Source organism: Accipiter gentilis, chromosome 10 (assembly GCF_929443795.1).
Source record: "Accipiter gentilis chromosome 10, bAccGen1.1, whole genome shotgun sequence".
Taxonomy (NCBI): Eukaryota; Metazoa; Chordata; class Aves; order Accipitriformes; family Accipitridae; genus Astur; species Astur gentilis.
In genome coordinates, this window is record NC_064889.1 from 4433785 (window position 1) to 4458262 (window position 24478).

The window sequence follows — 24478 nt, forward strand, 5'->3', positions numbered from 1 at the left end:
TTCGTCCCCTGACTGCATCCGCAGGGGTCGGGTGCTCCCAGCCGTTCTCAGGAACAGGTCCTGCTGCCTGCAGAGCTGCAGCCCCGAGGTGGGCAGAGGAGGTCTGTGTGCCAGTGTTGTGCGAGGCAAACGCAAGACATCTGGGTCGCCTTTCCATCCCTGTCCCAAGCAGCCGGGAGGTTACGGCTGCCTTCTCCAGGGACTGGTTAGTACTGGGCAGGATCAAGGAGCCAGTTGCCGGCCGAGCCCAGGGGAAATGCAAGGCACCTTCCTCTCCGGGTGCGCAGGGGCAGAGCGGGTGCAGACCCTGCCTCTGTCCTTGCTGACAAAGGGAGGAGGCTGGAGGGGCAGACAGCCGATCTGGCGTTCCCAGAGCTGGTGCTGGCAGTACTTCAAGGTGTGGTACATCTTATCTCAGCCCGGCATTTGCACGTATTTTCTCAGCTCAGCTTGTTACAACAAAAGTGTGAAAATCTGAAAGAAAAGGAACTATAATAATAATGGGAGTAATTAAAATCCCTCTCTCCCTCCTGCCAGCTCAGCCCTTTCTGGACCTTTTGTAGGATTCCTGGACACGTGCACTGAAACCCAGAGAGATGAGCATGTCCCAGCCAGCCCCGTTGAGGGGCAGGTCCGCTCCTCGCTGCCCGGGCGGGAGGCTCGGTCCCTCGTGCAGTGTGCAGGTGCCGCCTCTCCGGGAGGGAGCTCGGAGCAGGGATAAACTCCTGCCTCCTGCCAACAGAAGGGAACCATCTGCCACAGCCCGTTATCATCTGAGGATGGCAGTGGCAAAGAGCTGGAGCATCTGTCTGAGGGATGAGCCCCACAGATGGACACCCAAATGTTCTTGCCACTCCCTGCAGGTTTTAAAGGGGAAAATGTTCGATGAGGGCTTGTGAGCAGAGCTGCTCTCTGTGGTGTCCTCTGCAGCCTGGGGCTATACAGAGGACAAGATAGTGACACCTGGAGGCCCGGGATGCCCCTTGATTTGAGTCACTCCGTGCTGCAAGAAGGACGTCGACCCAGTTGAGTGGGTCTTTGTGGCCTCCCACAACAGCTGGAGTTGGTGTCCACAGCGTGGGGGAGGCCAGTAAAGGTGATGTGAGAGGGGAAAAAAAGTATGTCTACCACAAAGCTGGCAGCTGCAAATAGATACAGGCTGTTAGTGGGGAGAGGAGAGGACAGTACTTCCAGTAAGGTTTGGCTGCGTACTTCTGGCTGTCCCCACTGCTCTGTCACCCATGCTACTCCTCGGGAACCTTAACAGTAAGCTCACCCTTACCTTAACTCTGAATATCCCTCTACAAAAGCCGTCCTTTGCCAGGAATGGTAGCACCGTTCTTCTTCCTAACGTCCCATTGATGCCCTTCTCCCAGGTAACGTTATAAACTTATCCCCTCTGAGCTGCATCGCTGCTCCTCTTCAAGCAGGACCTTCATATCAAGCATGTGTTAAGGGTGGGCTGCGTTACCGTCTGCGTGCAGGGTGGTCTCAGCCCTCATGGCAGTTGTTCGTCTGTGATAGCAAGACGCTGGCCAGCGGTGGCCCGTGAAGAGCTGGGGACAACCTGACAGTCCCAGGTAGATCTGGGCTTCTGGTGCTGTGTGGGGTGAGCCGTGCCGCTCGCTGGTCCCTGGGGGAAAGCACCGTGGCCTCGCTCATGGGCAGCCGTCCAGATCTCTCGCTCCAGTCCCGGGAGCTCCCTGCTGCACCAGGGCTGCATGATGGCAACATTTTAGGGCGAGGAGGCCACAGAGGATCTGCCAGCACAGAGCTTATGATGATAGGTCGGTAAATGCAGAAACGTGGGAGCCTTTGGGGCTTCTGAGCAGGGGCCAGTGCAGTTCCTCCTGCAGAGATCAAGGGGGTTTATTGCTGCTAGGATCTGCCTTTGTCCGAGGCGTCTTTGGGGCTGTTGGGGTAAGGAAGTGTTGCCCATGAGGTGGGGTGAGAGTTACCCCTCCGCATTTGGAGGAAGGGAAAAGCCCAAATGGCAGCGCTGCTCCTCGGGGAGATTAGGCGTCCTGGCTCTTCTTAAACTCCGGCGCCATCGATAAAGGCCTGCGTGCTCCTGCACCCAGCTAGGGGAGCGGTTATTAAGCGATGCTTTCTTTTCACCGCGCTCTCCATCTTCCCTATCGTCTCACCCCGCTGCTGGCCAAAACGCCCCACTGTAGCCGGCGGAGCAAACCAGGGCTCTGCTCCGCCGCCACGCCTGGCACATCCGTGCTGCCCTCGCCTCTCCTGCTGCACCGCTCCCTCTGCCCGCCCAAGGCAGAAATCACACGCAGAGCTTACTGAAAAGGCAGGTTCTGCACGGGACTTTTCTATCGGAGAGATGTGCATGATTGCCGTCTTAGCCCAAAAGCTCACCTCTGCTTCTGCACACCGAGTCCCCCATCCTCTGCCGCTCACCACACTGCCAGGGTGGGGATAGCTGTCGGGAGCCGAGGTGGGAAAGACGGTCTTGGAAGGCCCCCTGCTTCCAGGCAGCGTATAGCATCACTCTCGCAGGGCCACCAGTGCTGCTTGCATGGCGTATTTGCTGAATCTTTGCGGAAGGGCTGAGGTGAAATTTCCCCCTCTCACACCAGACAATGCCAGGAATTATTCTGGAGTGTTATTGAATACCCAGTGCCCTGCACTTTAGCGGAGCTTTAACCGTGGTGGGGGGAAGCATTAAAAATGGCATTCAGAGCTCTTAGCCTGTCTTTTGTCCTCTGTTTGTTTTTTCTGGCCACATTCAGATTGCCAGCTTTGTCTGTGTTTGTGAAGTGCTATTAACATCGATGGCATCGCTGAAATAGCCATAATAATAAGAAGCATTGATCTGCGCTGAGTAAAGGTCTGAGGACCACTGAGAGGGGCCAGGCTGAATTTCCTCGGTGTCAGGAGCAGAGCACGCGTGCACGCACACGCGCGCTCTCACCCTCCCGTGTTTCTTGGCGCAAGGGTCCTTTGCTGGAGCCCAGGCAGGGCTGCATGCCTGACAGGCACCCACCCTCCCAGCCGAGCCGGGGGTCTGCGCCCACAGGAGGAGAGGCGGCAGCCTAGGAGTGGGCAGGAGCACCGAGCGGGAGCAGGGAGCTGGAGTGATTCAGCCCTCGGCTGGCAAGCTTGCGGTGCCTACCCTTTGTTTATTCCTGCTCCGCTCAGAAGCTCGCGTGTGCTGAGCAGGAGGATAACGAGCTCCGCTTGAGGGCTCCGGGGAGGCAGAAGCCTCTGTCGGAGTGCAGAGGGGGGCTCACACCACGTTGGGTTTGCTCGTAGCCCACCGCAGGGTCGTGAGCTCGGGACAGCCACTGGGCTCCCGTGCTCCACGGCAGGCACCCGTAGGTGTTTGGCCCAGCTCTGGCACGCCGCCCGCCGGCCTCCCCGCAGAGCTGGGGGGACACCATCGCCCGGGAGAGGCCTGGGGCAAGCACGCAGCTCCGCTTTCGTAGGAGGGAGGAAGGAAGGCCGGCCCAGAGGGATGCTCTGCATGGGAATCTCCACCCCTGGGCTTGCTTAAATGGCTGATGGAGGAAGGCCAAGCCATCGTCTTCCTCAAAAGCTCCCACCGGCTGAAAGAGCCGTCCAAGGGAAGGCTCATGGGACCCAGCGAAAGGACTCCCGCAGAGCCTCCGGCCCCAGCCCGTGCCAACGCGGAGGGCCCTGGTGCAGCTGCCTTGGGTCCGCCTTGGCCCGCGGCCGGCCACGCTGCGAGGACAGCCGGGTAGAAACAGGACAGAGCGGGAAGCGCCCCAGGAGAGCCCTGCCGAGAGGAAGCAGGAGGGGAAAGTGCACATTAGAAGGAAAGTTTGTGTCCATTACTGCCAGAGAAATCAGCCTCCGCTGGAAGAGCCAGCGCTGGGCAAATCTGCTAATGCTGCTCGATAAATCAGTGTCCATTATGGAAGGGGGTGAAGCAGTGGGCAGCGCTCGGGAAGTCGTGCACTTAGTTCTGAATGAGATGCCACCAGCTCAGCATGCGCCGAGCCTCTCGGGAGGCCTTTGGGATCACCAGCTCCCAGATCGGTCCTCAGAGGCATCCCCGCCCCCCCCAAACCCCAGCCTTGTAGCCCTTTTCCTCTCATGTGCCGGCGAGGAAGGGGGTGGGGGGGTGGGGGGGCAGTGAAAAAAAGAGGAGCGACCCGCTTTGCAGAGGTAGCTGCTGCAGGACGGACCGCTCTGAAATCTCCAGCGTAGCCCGGCATCTTCCCTCAGCAGGCTCAAGCAGGGCTGGGCACTGAAACACGGGCGACCAGCGGCAGCTGCTCCAGCCCGTCCTCTGCGACCCCCGCCGGAGGAGCGGGGGCTGCCGGGGGCCACCGGTCCCGGCCCCCGCTTTGCCGCCGGATCCCGGAGACGGGCGCTACGGTCTGCGGGTGCCACGGCCCCCTCGGCACCTCGCACAGCGGCCCCTCCGCGAAAAGCACCGCTCCCCCCACCCAACCCGGCCCCGGGGGGGGGGGGGGGGGTGTGTCCGCACACCCTCCCCGCACACCCCCCACCGGCTCTCGCCTCCCTTCGCCGCGCTGGAGCGGGGGAGGCGGCGGGAGGAGGGGACTGACCGCGGCCGCCGCCGCCGCCGCCGCCGTTCCCGTCCCCCGCGCCGCTCCGCGCACCGCCCCGCGCCCGCCGGCGGCTCCTCCCGGAGGGGAGGCGGGGGGCCGGCGCGGCGGCGGCGGCGGCGGCGGTGGTTCCCGGCCCGGCCCCCGCCGCTGCAGACCCGCCCGGCGGCAGCGGGCGTGCGGAGCCCGGGCCCTGCCAGCCCGCCCGGTGGGGCGATGCCGCCACCGCCGCCCCGCAGCGGCGCCGCCGCCGCCGGCCGCCCGGCGGGCGCGGAGGGGAGGCAACCGGTCACCGCGCGTCCCTAGGGCGGCCCCGGAGCGGCCCCGTACCCGGCCCGGCCCTCCCCCGGGCTCGGGGCTGGGGTTTGGGGCGGGGGGGGGGGGGGGGGCGGCTCGGACCCGGGAGCGCCGCCGCCCCTCGTGCTGTCGCTGCGGAGAGGGGGAGCTGCGTTACTGCAGGTGGAGGTTTTGGCGGAGGGGGTGGGGGCCGGGGGAGATGCCATTTCTGACCGAAGGAGATCGCCGGCGAGAATGAGATGCAGGTAAGCGAGACGGGGATGCCGGAGCGGGGCTGGTGGGACCGGCGGTGCGGGGGAGCTGGGGGGGGGGGGCTCCGGCCGTGTGTGTGTGTGTGTGTGTGTGTGTGTGTCGTGTCCGTCCGTCCGTCCTCCCCAGCCGGAGCCGCGTCGCTGCCCTCGGGCCGGACCCGCGCCGGTGCTCGGGGGGTGCCGGGCCGGGAACTTCGTGCGTGCACCGGCGAGGGCACGGCGGGTGCTGGGGGCGGGGGGGTACGTGCCGCCGGTGCCCGCCGGTGCCGCCTTGGCACCGCGCCCCGGGGCGGGGGTCCGGGGAGCGGGGCGGGCACCGCCGGCCGGGGTGGGGAGGGAAGGGACAGCGGGGCCGGGGGCTGCCCGCGGCGGGGCCGGAGGGACGGACGTGTGCCCCGGGGCCCTGCCGTCCTCCAGCCCCTCTTGGCGCCCATCCTGCCGCCTCCACCGCCCTGCTCTGCCCGGGCGTCTTCCCTCTGCCGATCTCCTCCCTCCCCGGCCTCCCCCCCCCACCCCGCTCCTCTCCCCTGCCTTTCCCCGCAGCCCCTTGCCCAGCCCCTGCGGGAAGAGGCAGCTTGCAGCCAGGCGGGGCCGGGCTGCGGGGCTGGGGTCCCGGCCACCCGCGGCTGACTCGCCCGGCGGAGGGCTGGGGCTCGGCGGTGCCGAGGAGAGCGCAGAGCTGCATCCTGATGTGGGAGCTCTCCTCCTCCTCCCTCCCTCCGGTAGTTAAACAGATGAGTTAGCCGGCCTGGAGCAGATTACATATTCAGGTAGGGGATGGATGGCCGGGACAGCGCTACCTGCCCGGTAGGGCTTGCTGGGGAGCAGGGGGATCGGCCCTCAAGCAGGCAGTGCCCAAGCTCCCCAGCCTGCAAGGGTTAATTCAAGAGGAGGAATCGGCCCTCTGCCTGTCCCCGGGGCAGAGACACCAAGGGTTAAATACGGGCAGGGAGAGCTCTCCAGCCCTGAGGGACCAGGCTGGAGGCAGGAGCCGTGGGGGGGTAATTTTCCAGGGCGGGGGCTCACCTCTCCATCACCAGCCCCCCCAGCCTGGAGGCAGGTGAGTTGGGGCCGTGGGGAGTCAGTGCCCGACAGGATGATCCCTCCGGCTCCGGGGGGGCTCCGAAGGCACTGAAAGGTCCCCCCACCTGGGCTCAGCTCCACGCACAGGACCCAGCCCGGAGGTGCTGGGGAGGGTCAGGGTGCCAGCACGGGCTCAGCCCTCGGTTTGCGTCTGGCAGAAAAAAGAAGGGGTTAATGTTGAAGGGGCTTCGCAGGGCAGCCGGGGTGGGGAGGATGCCCAAGAGCCTGCTGGCTAGAAGGGCTTTGGGAGTCCTCCTCGGCAGTGCCATTGCTTGTTGCTCTCTGAATACCGTGTGTAGGTGATCGGATTTTTTCACCTTGCGCCTCGGATGTATAAATAGCCCGAGCGAAGGGTAGAGGCATGGTTCGCTCCAGGTGCCGGAGGAGCCACCTCCGAGAAGAAGGAACTGGCAGTGTTGGTGCTGGGCGAGTGATTTGCACTGGGAGGGAGGGACAGCGGGTGAGCGTGGGCACCGGTGGGATCAGCTCTCCCCGCCGCGGGTCCGTGCTGGTTGGTGAAGCCGAGGCTCTGCTGCCTTTCCCTGCCTGCCGCGCTAGCCCAGCTACCGCCCGAGCAGTCGCCGCCATCCACGGTCCTTTCCCAGCAAACGCCCTTTCCAGCAAAGCGGCTCTACCTGCTGGGCTGCAGCAGGGGACCGGCGTGACAGCCCCACGCTCGCACCCAGCCCACACTCTTCTCCAGGGTCTCGGCCCGCGGGGGGAGCGTGGGGCAGAGCAGTTGAGGCATCCCCAGGAACAGCAGCCCCACTCCGCAGATCTGCTCCTTCTCCCTCCGTCACCCCTTCCTCTGCACCACCTAACGGAGCCCCGCTCTGAAATGATAGCCCTTCCACATCCCCGTCCCAGTCCTCCCGCCAGCCTTAACCCTCTCCTCGCTGCTCTGCCACTTGCAGCAGCCCTGACCTGACCTTCACGCCTGCCAGAGACCAGCCGTGGAGCGGCAGCGTGGCTGTGCCTCCAGCCAGCCCGCTGGCACGGGGGCTGCATGGACCTTACCAGGGCTGCCTGCGCTGCCCAACCCAGCCCCACCGCAAAGGCAGCGATCCCAGCCCCACACCAGCGCCACAGCCCAAACCTTTGTTCGACCCCCTTCCTCCGCGTCCGTTCCCCCGGTTTCAAGTGAGCTCCTTGTCCCTCTCCTGGACCTTTTGCAAGTGACACCCCGTGTGCGTCCCAGGCGCCACGAGCCGAGGGGCAGCCTCACTCTCCTGGTGCGTGAAGTCCCTCTCAGCCCTCCAGCCATCCCAGCAGCATGGGCTGGGGCTCGGTGGGAGGAGAAGTCAGGGCTGGCCGTGCCTTCTCGCCTGCTGCTCCTGGCTCCTTCCTGGAGCACGTTGGCTCAGTAGCTTAATACCACGGAGGAGAAGTGGTCTCTGAAGCTCTTAGCCTAGCCAGGCTGGTGAGCAAGGCCGAGACAGAAACGTGTCCCTGGGCTAAAGCCTCCGCGTCTTCCTGCAGACATGCTGGGGCAGTTTTCCCCGTAGCCGGGGCCCTTCTGCTCCCTCGCCAGTGCCTGCCGCGCTGGGAGAGAGACAGACCCTCCCTGGAGGCAGCCGTGTCCCTGGTGGGGGCTTTGCAGGTTACCGGGTAGCAGGAGGGGGCTTCTCCTCCTCTCTCAGCTGTAAGCCCAAGCCCCCAGCCAGCAGCTCGGAGCTGGCAGGGCCGCAGGCAGTGGCACCTGCCTGCGCTGGGTGCTCGGGTAGCCCCAGCTTTCCCCGAGGCTCCCACGGGACGGGTAGGGAGCGACTGGAGAAGATAGTGGAGCTGAGTTTACAGCACCTGGGGAAGAGTCAGGTTTTCCAAGCCTTTTTGTGGAGGGATTAATTACAAAACGAATAGTTATACTTCTGTAATACCGTACCGTGCTGCAGTTACTCTACACCTATAACGTAATTACTCTGTGATACCTCTAATTACCACTGTTTCATATCACTGGAAGGTTAACAGCATGACTGAATGACTTATTATTTCTTTAGTTTCCTGCTTAATACAGCCACTGTAATGATGCTGGAGTTTATACTGTTTGATCTATGTAACAAGTATAAAATCCTTTAACTTGAGGTTTTATTTCATGGGTTGATAAATCACTTTATAATAACTCCACAGTTATGGTGTAATTATAGTGTAATTACGGTTGCTGAATTATAAAGCACAACCGAACCTATTGTGGTTCGATGAGGATTAATATACCCATCATTACCCATGTTGCTTCATGTACGTGGTTGTCACCGGGCAGCGACAGGCCCGGGCGTGTTGGACGGCTGTTGGGTGCGGGCTGCTGTGACAGCTCTCTGGTGACATCTGTGTCACCGCTGGAGGTTGGACCCCAGCCCCTCAAGGCAGGGGAGGACGTGTTTGCGATGGGCACCTCTCTGTGAATGTCCTGGTGGAAAACACGACTCCACCAACTCTTTCGCAAAGCTTCGGGTGTGGAAACTGCTGGAGAGACACTTTTCCATGTCACCTCAGCTGAGTCCTGCCAGTCCTTGCATCCCCCCTCGGCTTGGGCAGTTTGCTTGGGCTCTGCTGGCGCTGGGGTGGATGTTAGCGGTGCCGTTGTCTCGTATTGACTCTCCTTCCATGGTACAGGCTAGCGTGAGCTCAGTGTCCCCATACTCACCCTTTACGCTTGATACCGGCCACCGTGGCAGTGCTTCGGAGCCGGCGAGAAGAGGGCACAGCCGGCGGTGCAAATCACGGCACAGCTTGGCGAGGGAGGGTGTTTGCCTGGCTCTCAAACACATTCAATGCACTGAGTCAGCAGCTCTCCTCTATTCTCTGCTAAATCCTGAGAAGCGAAGGGAGCAGGGTTTATCCTAGCATGAGCAGAAATGGCTTTTGGTGGGAAAAGAGCCAGAAGAGCTTGTCAGGTAGCGGGGAAGGCTGGGATGAGAGAGAAGAGGGCTACAAATGCTTCGCTCAAATCAAACAACCCAAGAAAAATAAAGGGAGAAAGCAACTGCAGGCCACGGCCTCAATTTTCTTCCAAGTCAATTTTTCCCCCCTCTCTCTCTCCATCTGGTGGGGGGAGTAAAATTGGAGCTTGCAGAGGGGAGTGGCTGCATGGAGAGAGGTTTCCGTGCCTTTGCTGGCTGTCCCAGCTCCCTGTGACCCTGGCTGCGGACACGTCTTACTAACAAACAGCCAGTTTTGGTGGCTGTTTGAATTTGCAGCCTTTGGGACAGTGTCAGGACACGTGTGGTACAGGAGAGGGAGAGGAGCGTCTGAGAACGGGGCTGGCTTGGGGAAGGGGTGAAGCAGCAGCCGTTGCCCCCCCAGTGCTTCCCCAGCCCCGGGAGCGCTGTCAGCAGCGCAGCGTGGCCTCTGCCCCTCCTTGGCACGGCGAGCCAGGAGAAAGACAGATCGCACAAAGGTAGCCGTGTCTGAGCGGGCAGCTTGAATTGTCAGCTTGACCCAGGCAATTGAATAAATGCTGATAAATGCCACGGAGGGCCTCATCACCTCTTTAGCCCGGGCAGGGAGCGTGAGGCTCCCTCCATCCCCGAGAGCAGCAGGTCACGCCAGCAAGACCCAGGTGATTCCCACCTTGCGGGAGCAGCTGACAGACAGCTGTTCTGACTGACAGAACCCATCCAGGCCATGCCAAGAGGACGCACAGAGCGTATTGATGCATTGGCAGCAGCACAGCCATTTTTGGGGGGGGAGCCCTGCCATGAGCCCCACCATGAGCCCCACCAGTAGCTCAGTCCTCGCCAACCATCCCTTGCCCTCCACAGCCCCGTATCCCATCCAAACAGCATCTCCTAACTGAGCATGGGACCAGGCTAGGCAGCAGGTCAGTATCCCTGTCACGGGGGCCGGGGAGCTCGACTTGGTTCCGCTCATTCTGGTTAAGCACAGAAATGGCTTCTGTTTAACCATCCTGCATGTTTTCTTCAGTAATTTTTTTCATGCGTCTCTCTAAGTCGGTCAGCCTTTCAGTGCCCACAGCATCCTGTAGTTGACATGTGTCCACACGTGGACATGACTCTTCTGGGCTCCAGAGGAGGACCCGGGTGTCCTGGTCAGAGGCCAAAGGCCTTGCCCACTGAAGCTTTCATGTCCCTTGTCTGAGGGCTGGGGTCGGTGTCCTGAGCTGGGGACAGTCCTGTGGGTGAGCTGGGAGGGTCCCTGCAGGGAGTGGGGATGGGGGAGGAGGTGCAGGACTGGGCTGTGCCTCCCGGGACATGGTTCTTGCGGCCCAACACTGTCCGAGCGATGCTCAAACGGCAAAATACCTGCTGGCAGCCATCAGGCCGGGCTGATCGCCTGATTTGGAGGACAGAACGGCCGCTGCTCCCTGAGGGATGTGCCCACGAGCACCCAGCCCCTGCCCTTGCTGCTGTGGCATCCCCAGGCTGGGCACCAGTGGTGCAGCCCAGCCACTGCCAACCTGCACAGCTCTCGCTCCCCTGGCAGCCCTTTCCTCCCCACCACCCCACATTGCTCTTAGTTATCCCAGTAGGACCCACATTGTTTGGTTTTTTTTGTTTTTTTTTTGTCATTTCCATTCCGTTTCTTCATCAGAATGCAAAACATTAAATATTGCTCTTGTAATTATGGTTAATTTCATAACCAGCACCTTAATTGGATTGGTCTCTGATGGGGAATTCTCGTAGGAGGGAAAAGCAGAAATATTTTGACGTGATCTATTCTTTCAGCTCTTTGTTTGGATTTGAGATGTCGAGTGTGAAATGGGAAACAACTGATTTAGACCTCAGAGGCAACCTGTGGGTGGCGAGCAAAGTCTGAGCACTCTCGGAGGCTCTTCTTACCCTCTGTGCAGGCAAACCTCTCCCTCCTGTACCTGAGCCTGGCCTTTCTCCATCGCCCCTCTGGATTGAGCGCCAAATTGATATGGTCTAACCCAAAATGTGAGCCTGGGGAGCCAGGAGGGGCATTACGGGAGAGCACTGGCCTGGCAGCTTGCTTCTGCCCCAGCTCCACTGGCAAGCAACTTGTGCATTGTACCACGAAGCAAGGCACAGCAACGAGGATTAGGTAGAAAATGTAAATGGCAGCTGTAGCCGTGCTGTAAATGAACGTGCACTGTAGGAGCCAGATGAAGGAAAGGAATTAGGGCCACAGCAGCGAGCAGCGTGAAAAACCTTCTTGCCCGGCCCATGCTAGGGGAGCAGCCTGGCGCAGCTCTGCAAGCTCCCAGTGGGTCCGAGTCTGCCACCAGGACCTCAGGGATGTGAGGGAGACCCAGAGGGACACCCAAAGGGGCACCTCTTTTCTGCTGGGATTCGGGCAGGCAAGGGCCTACCAGCATCCCTGAGCCTGGAGAGGAACACCAGTCCCTCTTGTACCCTGGTGAACCAGGTTATTGCAGCGCTGCTGCCGAGGGCAGCAAGCGCTGCTGGGGCCCCAGTGGTTCCCCAACGCTCCGCTGGGGCTGTGCCATGCCGTGGCCGTCCCACGGAGCTGGCGTGCTGCGTATCACGCTGCCGCTTTGGGCTTGAGCTACGATTTGCTCTAGGAAACATGGAATTGTGCTGCCATTAGGTGCTGCCATTAAACTGATTTGTGCTCAGCCTGTTTATCCTTTTCAATGGGAAAAGATACAGAAGCTGCACTGAAATGGAAACCCTGGCCTTGCATTTCCGATTTAATTTCTATGCACTGTTTTTCCCTGTGATTACTTTTGTTCTCACATACAGCCGAGAGTGCAGGCTCTGTATTATTATCAACATCACTGGGGAGAAGGAGGAAGGGGCAGAAAGCATCTCTTTCGGCTCAGACAAAACACAACAAAACCACCCTAAAACCACCCTCCGTTGAGGGCAGCGGGGGAACCGCTCCGTCCCCACATTGGGTCCCTCCTTCTTCTCCATGCCCACGGGCTCAGCGCAGTCGCCCACTAGAAGACAGAAAGGGCCGAGGAACGGCACGACTCCCCGTGGCGCGGCTGATGCTGCTGGCGTGCTGACACCCCTTATCGTAGGCTTTAAACCGATTGCGCTTTTCGCCTCTGCTCCAGCTGCTTCACAGCCGCGGGGCAGTGCTGCCTGCCCTGCATCGAGCCCTTCCCAGGCACAACGCTGCGCAGCCGGACGCGTTCCCAAAGCGCCTGGGGCTGAGATTTGCTGAGGCGCAGCACCCGCCGCCAGCGCCGGCTCAGCTCGGGGCACCCTTGCTAGTGAAATCAATGCGTCGGATTTCATGAAATTGCCCTAAAAAAATCCCAGAGTTTCCAGTGCTTCGGTTTCTCCCCTCAAGCAGCGTTTCACACCTTTTCGTTCTTGCTTGGGGGAGGTCTGAGGTTTGGGTGCAGCGCCAGGACCCCAGAAGCTCTGTGCGCAGCCCCCATACCTGCAGAGGACACGTATCGGCAGGGCCGGCAGCACCTGGAGCCCAAATCCCGGCCGGCCAGGCCACATCCCACAGCACCTCCCCGCCACAGGAATTTGGGCTGGGAAGGGCTGGCGAGGTGGTGACCCCTCGTCCCCGGCTGGCTGGCACTGCCTGGCCACTCGCACCAGCAGCACCCGCTCTGCCTGGCTTTGTGGGTACGGCTGACTGCAGGACAGGCGGGCTCAGCCGTGGCTCAGCACAGTTTGTTTTTATCTAATCTATTTTATTGTTGAATGAAACAATAACAGCAAATACAGGCCCTGAAGACAAGCCATAAATAATGCAAAAATCAAACAAGCGAGAAAAGGGGAAAGAAAAAAGAATTATACATGTAAAACCAGCACAGAAAAAGCCAGGCTGGGAAGAGGAATCTTCTCTCCACGTTTGCCATCACTCATGCTTTCTTTGGCTCCCTTTTTTCTCCACTTCTCGCTTTCTGGAAATTCCTGCGGTACTAAATTTGTTATTACGTGAATGAAACTTAATAATAATTGGGGAGGGGGTGGGGAGAGAGAGCTCTGGCTTGCGGGAAGGAGTCGGGAAAGGAGGTGGATGAAGAGGACCAGGGCTTTCGTCTCTCACGGCGCCCTGAAACACAGCCAGGCCCCTGCCCAAGCCCACCACCCTGCTCTGCCCCTGCATCCCCGCGGGAGACAGGGCAGGGACAGCTCTGCCGATGCCACCCGGCGCTCGCGGGGCTGTTGGTCCTGGCAGCACGGCACGTCCTCATCGCCCCGTGCAGCTTGTCCTGCCAATGGGTTATCGCAGAGCCATCTTCGCTGGGCTGGGCTGCAGTTGGCCTCTTCTGAAAGGCTTCCAAGGCCACTTATTCTAGGCAGCAGTATAAAAATATCAGGGCCGGTCCTAAAGGGAGGTAAATCAGCAGGTTTCCCAGGAGTCAGCGAAGCTGCTGGGTTTATGTCCTCTGAAGTCCTCTCGCTATTATCCCAAAGGTTTCCAGAGGAATATGCAGCGCTCTGGAGCAGCCTTTTTACTTTTCTAGGTATCCTGCAGTGGTTGTAGGGATATTTAAGGGACGTGGCGTGGGAACAGAAGTGGTGCAGTATAAGTAAGTACGGTCTAAGCTTAAATTAAACATAAGGAACAGGACCAGTCCCTGGCAGCAATGCTGCTCTGTGGCACTGCAGGCTTGGGACGCGCTCGCCAGCCCTCACTTGCTGAGGCTGCACAGCGTTTGGGACTTTGATCTGCGGTTTCTACCGTCAAGCAGTTGCAGGGACACAGTGGGGACGCAGAGGCTTGGACTCGGGGCTATTAGAGCTGGTCGCATCGCAAAGCTTCAGCGATGTCCCCGTATGGCCCTGTGGAGTGAGGTTGCTCGTGGGGCAGGTTTGGCATTTGCTCTCCTGCTGAGCCAGCCCTGGGTAAAGGAGGGCAGAAGGCACCGGGGGTGCTCCCCATCTCTGCTTGTGGCCCTGGTTTTCTGCTGCTCCAGCTGATGGGTGCCCCAGCCCCACTCTGGGCGCTGAGCAGAGCTCCAGGTCACTGCAGAGCCATGGGACACCTTTTGGCAGAGGGTGATGGCCGAAGGGGACGGGATGTCCCCAGGCAGGCAGCGGTGGGGAGGGAGCAGCTTGTCTTGGTGCCAGACGGCTGCCCCTGCCAGGCCCTTCGTGGCGTCCCCAGGTGTGGTTTGTGATTTGGGATTACCGGGAGCAGCAGCTCAGCCTGGCAGGGCCTGCCCACCTCGCTGCTGGGGCGCTGGCGCTGGCCACAGCGCAGGGACCGTCCTTGGGGGCCGGCGCCTGGGTCTGGGGGAGCGGGAAGCCACCGGTCAGCGGCCCAACCATTGAGGCGAGCTCACACAGAAAAGCCATCTGCTCCTGCTCTGGAGGAAACGTGCTCTGGCAGCGGGGTGACTTTGTACCAGACGCTTTTATGCTACATCAGGTGGTGTCCTGCCCCTGACTCAAACGCAGGGTTTAGCACAGGCACCGTACAGCTGCGCTCCGGCTGATTCAGCAGCACCACGGCAGCATGCTGAGCCACGCAGAGCTGCCCCGGCAGCACCAGGGCCACGCAGAGCAGGTGGGCAGGGAGGCCAAGCCGCCTGCGCTGTCCCCCATCCTCCAGCTTTGCAGCGCCCTCCCTGGTGCTGGGGCTGCTCGGAGCGCTTCTGGGGAGCACAGAAGGTGTTTGGGTACTGCTCGAGCCCATTCCCAGGAAAAAAACCCAATCCTCCCACCAGTGCAACAAGAAAGGGCGTCTGCTAGCCATGGCTGGGCTGTGCTGGGAGGAGAAGGCAGTTTTCTCCACGCACGAGCAGGAGTGGGACGGTGGCCCAGGCTCTGGCAGCTGCCGATGCCCTGCTCTCCCCAAAGGGCCTTTGGCAGGCACCGCCTCGGGGACGGCCTCATCCCGTGACTCCTTGCTGGTCGCAGGCACGTCGAGGCAGAACGCAGGGGATGCCTTCGCAATGCCATCGTGACCCTGGCGGCTCTCCCAGAAGACACTCATTGGACAGATCTTTCTTTCACCTCTCCGGTGCAAATGTTTCCATAGTCCTAAGAAGAGCCTGGGGTTTTTCCATCCTCCTTTGACAGCTACAGACAGGGAAGAAAAAACATCTATGGAGACCCTCATGCTATATATACTGAAGCCTCCTCCACTCAGCGTGTGCTCATCACTCGAGTGCCTGCTAAGCTGGGTGCCTTCGGGTGAGCACCTAAAAACATCCTGGTGAGCCAGCCCATGTCCACAGAGACAGGAATCCCAAGGAGAGTTGCTGAAGTAAAGAAAGAAAAAGGAGAAGGCCCATTGCACCAGCTGGTGCACGTCCTTCCCAGCATCCCAGCGCACACCATTCTCCTGCTGACCCAGCCCAAAATGTCTCCAGTGCTGGAGTTCCAAGGCCAACCCTTGGGAGATATTCCCACAGCAAACAGCTCTCCTGCTCTTTGTCTCACAAGCAGAAAAAAAATAAATAATCAAGCCTCCTCCCGGCTTGCCTGACACGGGAAGCATTGAACCACCAACCGGCAGCGGCTGCGGCAGCGGTGGGCCAGCCCGCGTCCCGGCCACCTCAGTCGATGAGTAGGGGAGCGTGGCTGGCTCCGAGCCCGAGCTCCACGGTGCGCTGCACCCTTACATTCCTCATTTATCTCTTGCTAGCTCAGGGCTTTACACCCCCGGCATCCACAGCTGCCTTCGCAATTACTTATTGATCACTTGTCAGGATGTTTTCTTTGCTGATGGGGCACTGAAGCATGTGCAGCCAAAGAGTGAGAAAAGACGTTAAAAACAAAGGAGCAAAGGTGTGAGAAGGGTGAGCAGCTCTTGCACAGATGTGAGCGCAGCAAGAAACAGCCTCAGCAAAAACTGCTCTGAGCTCCAGCATCCTGCAGAGACAACCAGGATCTCCTTCGCATTGCCCTGCTCCGATAACAGGCCTGCCGAGCCTGAAAAACCGCTCTCCAAGTTGGCTCTGGGCCATCGCTGGTTGTCCCTCCACCATACATATCTGTCCCTGCATCGGGTCGAGCAGATCCACAGCCCAGAGCTAAATCAGTGGACGGCTGGGCCGAAGCCTCCCCCTCCCAGCGTCCCAGCCCGCTTTAGAGCTCTTCTCCTCCCCTGTGCATCCCCCTCCCCTTTCTTCTGCTCTTCTTGCCCTTTGGCTTGGTGCTTCCCTGACTTAATCCCTTGTGGCGCTGGGGGCACCACGTTTTGGGTGGAAGAGCCCGTCGCCACGAGGAAACGCTTTTGCGGGGCGGTCCTGCAGGCTGGCTGCTGCGGGTAGCTGGTGCCAGCCAGGCGGTGTCAGTGCCGGAAGGGGATTTGCATCTTAAATACTTCTTCGTGCTCTTTTACAGCCTCGGAGCAACTGCCAGAGCAGATCAGGTTGCGTGCACCTATTCCAGGCTCCCGCCTCAGAGCAGCTGAAAGCAGATACTTCAGAAAGCTGAGCAAAAGCTCCAGGCTGGAGAGTCGTGCCTTCACGTGGGTGAGCAGGAGCCAGTGACACCGGGCAGCTTGTGGCTGGTGGAGCTGAGGGTGGTCTCCTCTCTGGCTAACCTGCCATAGTCCATTGCCTCGCACGACTTGTTCGTACGTGCCCACCATCCTGAACGAGGCACTGCTGGAGGGGGTCTTCCTCAGCTTCTGCCCGTCTCTCCTCCCCACTTCTCACACCCTCCTGTGCTGCTTCTGGAGGATTTGGGGCCAGGCCAGGCCACAGGGCAGCCCTTTGCACTGCGGCAGCCTGTTTTCATGCCCTTCCTTAACAGCCCATCCAATAATGAAGGTCTAGAGGAAATTCGGCAGCAGCTTTCCGTCACCCAGGCCAGCACTGTGCCTTCGGCCACCCTGTCTGCTGCCCACCAGCCAGCCCTGGCAGCGCTCGGGGCTGACTTTAGGCTCTCCCCTCTTTGGTTTCTTTTTACCCATGTGAAGCAGCGTGGTCCCGGGAGGGAAACTGCCCCCTCCGCCCTGTGTGCTCTGGCCCCTGCTCCCACCCATCCCTGAGCATCCCTGGGCACCGGGGAGAAGGGCAGCTACTACTGACGCCTGCCCTCCAGGGACTGGGTGGGAAAAGAGGAGGAGGAGGGAGCCGGTGGGGTGGAGAGGAGACAGAGAGAGAGACAAAGCAAAAGGGCCCAGAAATGCGCGCTGGACGCAGGGGGAATGATGGAGAGAGGAGGAAATGGGCACGAACGTGTTTGGCAAATTAAAGCTTCTCCCTTTGTTTTGCTGCTTTGCAGATAGCTACAGGAACACTTAGCGCAGAGCCTGGGGTCTGGATAAGCAACTCTTTTAACAGCAGGAAAGGTTGTTAAATATTTATTTGTAAACCTGTAGTCTTTATCTCTAAAATGTAGTCAAGTTCAATAAAATTTGATTTAGCTGGAGCAGCTTAGAGGAGACGAGAGCACCGATTCTGAAAGCTGTGTTACGGCAGCTTTGTGCGAAGCCGGCAGACCAGAGGCGGGGGTGAGCCCGTGGCTGGCCCGCACCCATACCCGTATCCCCCCTGCAGCCCAGCATGGGTGCTTGGTGCTGCTGGGATCAGGCTCAGTCCTGCGTGCTCCATGGCCCTGCAGCAAGGTCAGCTCCTACAGGGATGGACGGGGTGGGGATCGCGCTCCCCCAGCCCTGCTGAGCCCCAAAGCACTGTGGCCCCCCCCCGGGAATATGCCTTCCTTCATCCTAAATTGCCTGTTGTCGTTCGATGCTCTCGAAAGCATCTGGTTCAAGGGTGAACGTCTCCCAGACTGTAATTTATGGCTGCCAGGTGGGGCTTATAGCTGACTCGGGGATTTTTGCCGCTTGCTTGCTGTCAGCGTGGCAGACGGATCGCTCGGTGCCGAGGAGCACCGAGCCCGGCCCCAGCTGCAGGGCACCCCTGTGGCGCGGTGAGCGAGGGGCAGCCCGAAGGACAGTGGTGATAGCAGAGGGCACGGCCAGGCGCGCTGCCCACCCCTCGGGGCAGGAGGGCGGCAGCAGCCTTGGGAGCAAACCCAGGTGCCGAGGCTGGGCTCCCTCCTGGGTCATTGCCTGGGTTTGGGTTCCCTGCGGCTGTTCCTCCCGCGCCGGGGCAGCCCGTGCCCGTCACGACGGAGTGAACCCCACGCACGTCTACGCTCCAGCCCAGCCCCAGGCTGCATTTCCAGGCACAGGCCCAGAATGGCATCTTTCCTCCCAGTGCTGATCCCAGCCGGAGACACTCGGTGGGTCCCGCTGCATTTAGCACTGAGGCAGCACGGCTCCAGCGCGCCCATCTGCGCCTTGGGCCGAGTCTAGCAGCTTCTCCGTGGGAAGGGGTTGTCCTTTGGAGCCCTCGTCCCCAGGCGGCAGGTTGGTGAGGGCAGGGGTGAGTGGACGCCGTGGCTCCGGGCACGATTTTTGCGCTGGTTTGCTCATTGCCTAAAGGCAGCGAGTCTGGCAGCTGCTCCTTTCTTACCGATTCCTTTTTTTTATGTGAGAAATGAGAGCCACGTTCACGCCAGAGGGCTGCAGCTCTCCCTTGCCTGGCTTGGCCCGTGCATCACAGCCGCATGGCCTGATCCTGCCTGGCAGCTCATGCTGGGCACCCTGGAGGGGCGCTCCGGCCCATTTCGCAGTCCTCCTCAGAGTAAATCTGGGAGAGCTTCAACATTTGGTAGCACTTTGTCTCAGTCACTTCCCGGTTTCCTGCGGGCAGCAATCGGTGAGAGCAGCCACTGCCGTCTCTGCCCCGAAGACACCAGACCCTCTCCCCAGCGTCACCCAAGCCCCTCGCTCGGCCGGCACCCACGGCCCCAGCACCGGGCACCGCAGCACCGTGCGGCGGCAGACGCAGGACGGCCGAAAAGGACAGCCCTAACTTTGGGCTGAGGTTCACTGACGTGACGCGAGTCCAGCCACTGCGGGGGGGATGCGTGGTGGTCAGTGGAAAGCCATGCGCGGGTTGTTGACTTGAGCTCGCGCAATAATCACCGTTTGAGTCATTTTTAGAAGGGCACCTCTTAATATCTGCCTCGCCTTGAGGCACAAATATTCCCTTCTGAAACAACCAGAGGTAAATGGGAACCAGAAGTGATTTAAAGCTCATCTTAGCCCAGAATTTTTCAGCTTATTCATTGTCTTTCTCCCAAAGCTCTTCTGTGGCTCTGGCTATTAAGATTACAGATGTTTTTGTCAGGGATTGTATTTATCACGGATTTAAATTTAGCTGAGAACTAATAACATGTGAGGTGTGTCTAGACTTCAATTCTACACAAGCGGGCTTGTCTCGACTTTAGCACCATGCAGATTTTGCTTCATTCATCTATCACCTCTTTGCTTATGTTTTAGCCATTGGCGCCGCATCGCTCCCAGCAGCTCTGGCCGCTGCCCCTCCACCGAGGCCGGTGCAGGGACAACAGCGCAGGACCAAATGTGTTGCAGGTGCAATCCCCTCCCCACCGGCAGAGAAGCAGATTTTGGCCCAGGGGAGGTCCGGGCCAATGCGGGAGCCATGCGTGGGGCCCTGCAGCAGGATTCGGCTCTCACCCCCGCCCCGTGCCCAGCAGGGACCAGCATGCAGCTGCACGCACGGGCAGCGCTGAAATTTCAGCCCAGAACACAGCCAAATAAGGCCGGCTGCCTGGCACTCTAATGAGCTGAAGTCTTTTCAGCCCTGGTATAATTAAGCCCCTTAGACTGTATTTTGTTTTGCATGCAGTGTTTTGCTTGCTTTGATGGCTTTCTCAGCACGGCTGTGAGGAGCGGGAATTGGTTTCTGAGAAACACCAGCCGAGGGATGCCGCGAGCGAGCCGGCACATGTTGGCAAACGGGCCGTGGGAGCAGCAGTGCCGGCGGCACTCACGGGCAGGAGGAGCCGGCGCTCGCCGGCCACGTGCCGCCCACGGGGAGAGGCGGCAACAGCGGCACGGGGAACCCCTGGCAGGTCAGCGCCGGCCAGGGCTGCGGTACGAGCCTGGGGAGCAACTCCACGTGCAGCCCTTCGCCTGAGAGCTGCCAACCGGCGGCACCATCCCAGCACCGGGGCACCGGCACATCCCTCCAGCAGGTCCCGGCCCCAGCCCCGCTTGTATTTGTAGGACTGCCCGGCAGCGTCAGCACTCGGGAGGCGATGACGGGGGAGATGATGAATTGTAAATACCCAGCAACCAGCTCCTTGCAGCCTGGCCCAGGCCCAAGCGAACCCACTGGAAATGTTTCTACTGGACTGGGACTTGCTGGCCCGGGGCCGGCAGGGGGGAGCTCAGCAGCACTGCCAGGGGAGCTGTGCGGGATCAGCTCCTGGCACCGCACCCCGCCGCTTTGGGGGTGATGTGCTTCGGGTGGTCCCCAGCGACCAGCCCCACCGCAGAGGTAGCGGGGAAAGGGGATGGAGAAGGACAGCGAACCGGGAGGAAAGGGCAGGAGGATTTCTGTGGGGACTCCGGGACCTCACAGCCAGATCGCCTAGCGTGCCGAGGCCCGGTGGTTTCCGAGATGGCGCTGGTGGACGTTTTTATGACCCGTCCATCATCTTTCATCCTTGCATCTTGCAAAGAGATTTTTGAAAAAGTTTTGGGGACCAAAAGTTATACTTGGGTCATATATCTGTATGAAATGATGAGTATAAACAGATTTAACAGATACAATGGAAGTAATGCACCGAATGCATACCAGACCCATAAATAGTGCCAGAGCCGGAAAAGTAATGTACAGGATATATAATGATGGATACAAACGGAGCCAGTGGAAGTAATGTATTGAGCATATTCAGCGATAGCCATAAATAGCATTAGTGGAAGCAATGCAGAGTGTACACATAACAATAGATATAAACACGGTCTGGAGTAGCTGTACGTCTAATATGCAGTATTAATATGACTTGATCCCTCATAACAGCTTGAGCAACAAGGAAATAAATGCATCCGAGGCAGCGTGACAGGGAGCGTTCGCTTCCGCCTGCCGATGGGCCGGGGCGCAAACCAGACCGTAACCCCCGAGGAAGTCTCCCAGCCCTCCCAGGGAAGGCAGCAGGATGCCGGGCCTTTCCCAGCCAAGACCAGGCAGAGCCCCTTACCCCCCCCAGACCCCCTTACCCCCCATAGCACCCCTGGACCTCACGTCAGGCTACAGCTCATTCTGCAGACACACGGATCGGTTGCTGTTTCTCAGAGGGGAGCGGTGTGGGTCTGCACCTTGCAGGCAGGCAGGCAAGGGGCTAGCCCTGGAGGGGGGACAGAGAGACCACTGCGGAGCCTGGGGGAGCGCAGGGGAAGGGGACCGGTCCTCATGGAGCTGTCACCGTTGCGCCCCGCTCGGACACCCCGCTGCCAGCCGAGCCCAAGTGGGGTTCCCCCAGATGCTCAATCCTGCGCTCAGCTCCTCTGCGTTTGCAAAGCAGTCTTTATATTCAGGCTCCATCTACAGGGAACTGAATAATTTCAAGAGCTTAAAATAGGATGTAGATAGATGTGTTCAGTATTAAATTTTTTTATTTTTTTTTTTTTTTTAAGAAGCCGAGGAAGCGAGGTCTGTCTGACACAGATTCCTCAAGGCTTTCCACTCAAAGTCTGTGCACGTTCAATCATCAAGTGGAAAGTTGGGAGGTGGGGAGGAGAGATGGTCTTGTAGCCAAAGGGCTGGATTTCAGCTGGAAAATGAGAACCTCTGCTCTGCCTCAGCGGTGCCTTTTGCCTTAACGTCAGCTCTGCCAGGACTGTAAACCTTTTGCCGCGGCTGTGCCTGTTGTTTGCTCACATCCACCTTGCTCTTTCTCTCCCCCCGTGTTACCTGCAGGTGAGAGATAGGATGGTAGCTGGGGAGGCGAGTATGCGCAGCCCAATCCTGGCCTGCTGGCAGCCGATTCTCCTCCTGATGCTGGGATCCATCCTGTCCGGCTCCGCCACGGGCTGCCCGCCGCGCTGCGAGTGCTCCGCCCAGGAGCGCGCTGTCCTATGCCACCGGAAGCGATTCATGGTCGTGCCGGAGGGGATCCCAACCGAGACCAGGCTGCTGGACCTGGGCAAGAACCGCATCAAGACGCTCAACCAGGATGAATTTGCCAACTACCCTCACCTGGAGGAGCTGGAGCTAAATGAGAACATTATCAGTGCCATTGAACCTGGGGCTTTCAACAACCTCTTCAACCTCAGGACGCTGGGGCTCAGGAGTAACAGACTCAAGCTGATCCCCTTGGGGGTGTTTACTGGACTCAGCAACCTTACCAAGCTAGACATTAGTGAGAACAAAATTGTGATCCTCCTAGACTACATGTTCCAGGACTTGTACAACCTGAAGTCTTTGGAGGTGGGGGACAATGACCTTGTCTACATCTCCCACCGGGCCTTCAGCGGCCTCAACAGCCTGGAGCAGCTGACCCTGGAGAAATGCAACCTGACCTCCATCCCCACGGAGGCCCTGTCTCACCTTCACGGCTTGATCGTGCTGCGGCTGCGCCATCTGAACATCAACACCATCCGGGATTACTCATTCAAGAGGCTGTACCGGCTCAAGGTCCTCGAGATCTCACACTGGCCCTACCTGGATACTATGACGTCCAACTGCCTCTATGGGTTGAACCTGACCTCCTTGTCCATCACCCACTGCAACCTGACGTCCATCCCGTACGTGTCGGTGAGGCACTTGGTTTACCTCCGGTTCCTGAACCTGTCCTACAACCCCATCGTCACCATCGAGGGCTCCATGCTCCATGACCTGCTCCGGCTGCAGGAGATCCAGCTGGTGGGAGGGCAGCTCACCATGGTCGAGCCCTTCGCCTTCCGCGGCCTCAATTACCTGCGCATCCTGAACGTGTCCGGGAATTTGCTGACTACCTTGGAGGAGTCAGCCTTCCACTCAGTGGGCAACCTGGAGACGCTCATCCTTGACAACAACCCCTTAGCCTGCGACTGTCGGCTGCTCTGGGTTTTCCGGCGGCGATGGAGACTGAACTTCAACAAGCAGCAGCCCACCTGCTCCACCCCCGAGTTCGTCCAGGGCAAGGAGTTCAAAGACTTCCCCGACGTCCTCCTGCCCAACTACTTCACCTGCCGCCGAGCACGGATACGGGACCGCAAACCTCAGCAGATCTTCGTGGACGAAGGCCACACGGTCCATTTTGTCTGCCGGGCGGATGGGGACCCGCCCCCCACCATCATGTGGCTCTCTCCCCGGAAGCACCTCATCTCTACCAAAACCAACGGGCGGCTCACTGTCTTCCCTGACGGCACGCTGGAGGTGCGCTACGCCCAGATCCAGGACAATGGCACCTACCTATGCATCGCCAGCAACGCGGGTGGCAACGACACCATGCTGGCCCACCTGCACGTGCGCAGCTACTCCCCAGACTGGCCCCACCAGCCCAATAAGACCTTCGCGTTCATCTCCAACCAGCCCAACGAGAGCGATGCCAACAGCACGCGCGCCACCGTGCCTTTCCCCTTTGACATCAAGACTCTCATCATCGCCACCACCATGGGCTTCATTTCCTTCCTGGGCGTCGTGCTCTTCTGTCTGGTGCTCCTCTTCCTGTGGAGCCGGGGGAAAGGCAACACCAAGCACAACATTGAAATCGAGTACGTGCCACGCAAGTCCGACGCGGGCATCAGCTCTGCCGACGCGCCGCGCAAGTTCAACATGAAAATGATTTAACCAGGCAACAATTTGCAAATAATAATGGTGGTTGTTGTTTTTTTTTAAAAAAAAGAACAAACAAACAAATAAAAAATAATTAAAAAACAAACATTGCTACAAACATACCGACCTCTCTCCTTCCACCACGCCCTCTGCCCCTGTCCAAACCCACTGCACCCGCACTGTCACCACCTCTTTCTCCTCCTCTTCTTCTTTATACCAGGAAAACATTCAGCCGATGTCTTCAGGACTCCTGTGTTTGTAAGGACTTTGTCTGATGGACTCTGGTGTCAGATATAACTGAGAGGGAAAAGCAACAGAGGGGGGAAAAAAAAGAAAGAAAAAAGAGAAATAAAATCAATAAAAAGTTACGAACTTTCTTCTGTAACTTTGATTTCAATAATTATGGATTTTTATGAAAACTTGAAATAATAAAAAAACCCTATTTCCTATAGATAGTTGGAATGCAAAATCTTGACTTCTTGATCTGTCCAGTTCTGTATCTCCGGCGAGCGCTCGCTTTCTCGCTGCGGAGGCGTTTTCCAGCCGCCTCACTGAGAACAGCCCCCGGCCGGGGCGAGTCTCCCGCTGATGCCAAAGGTTCGCGCTCCCCCAAAAGGCACTTCCCGCAGTGTCTTGGGCCCTGCACAGCACCGAGAGGAGTTTGACTTTTTTTCCCCCCGAGGACCGGTTGTGGTGTTTTAGCCATTCACCCACCCGCCCCCAAAGCCCGGGGGAGCGAGGCCGCGGCGCTGACGTGCGTAAGCCGTACATAGCGGGGCTGTGTTTGCCTGCCCTCCGCGTGGTGAGAAGAACGCAAAGCCCCGTCGTGGGGCAGCCCG

The 24478-nt window shown here is 59.3% G+C and overlaps 1 protein-coding gene across 6 annotated transcripts in view; it reads left to right on the forward strand.

Annotated features, from left to right (window-relative positions):
• Positions 1-24108, forward strand: part of LINGO1 (leucine rich repeat and Ig domain containing 1) — a 166209-nt gene extending 142101 nt beyond the window's left edge. For 4 of the 6 annotated variants that reach the window (XM_049811463.1, XM_049811467.1, XM_049811466.1 and 1 more), the window contains one exon: positions 21801-24108. In XM_049811463.1, coding sequence (XP_049667420.1) covers positions 21813-23654 — 1842 coding nt within the window. In that variant the 5' untranslated portion in view covers positions 21801-21812 and the 3' untranslated portion in view covers positions 23655-24108. Of the gene's footprint in view, positions 1-5024; positions 5096-19366; positions 19448-21800 lie in introns of those variants that run through there. The other 2 variants (XM_049811464.1, XM_049811465.1) reach the window with 2 other exon arrangements.
• The last annotated feature ends 370 nt before the right edge of the window (positions 24109-24478 follow it).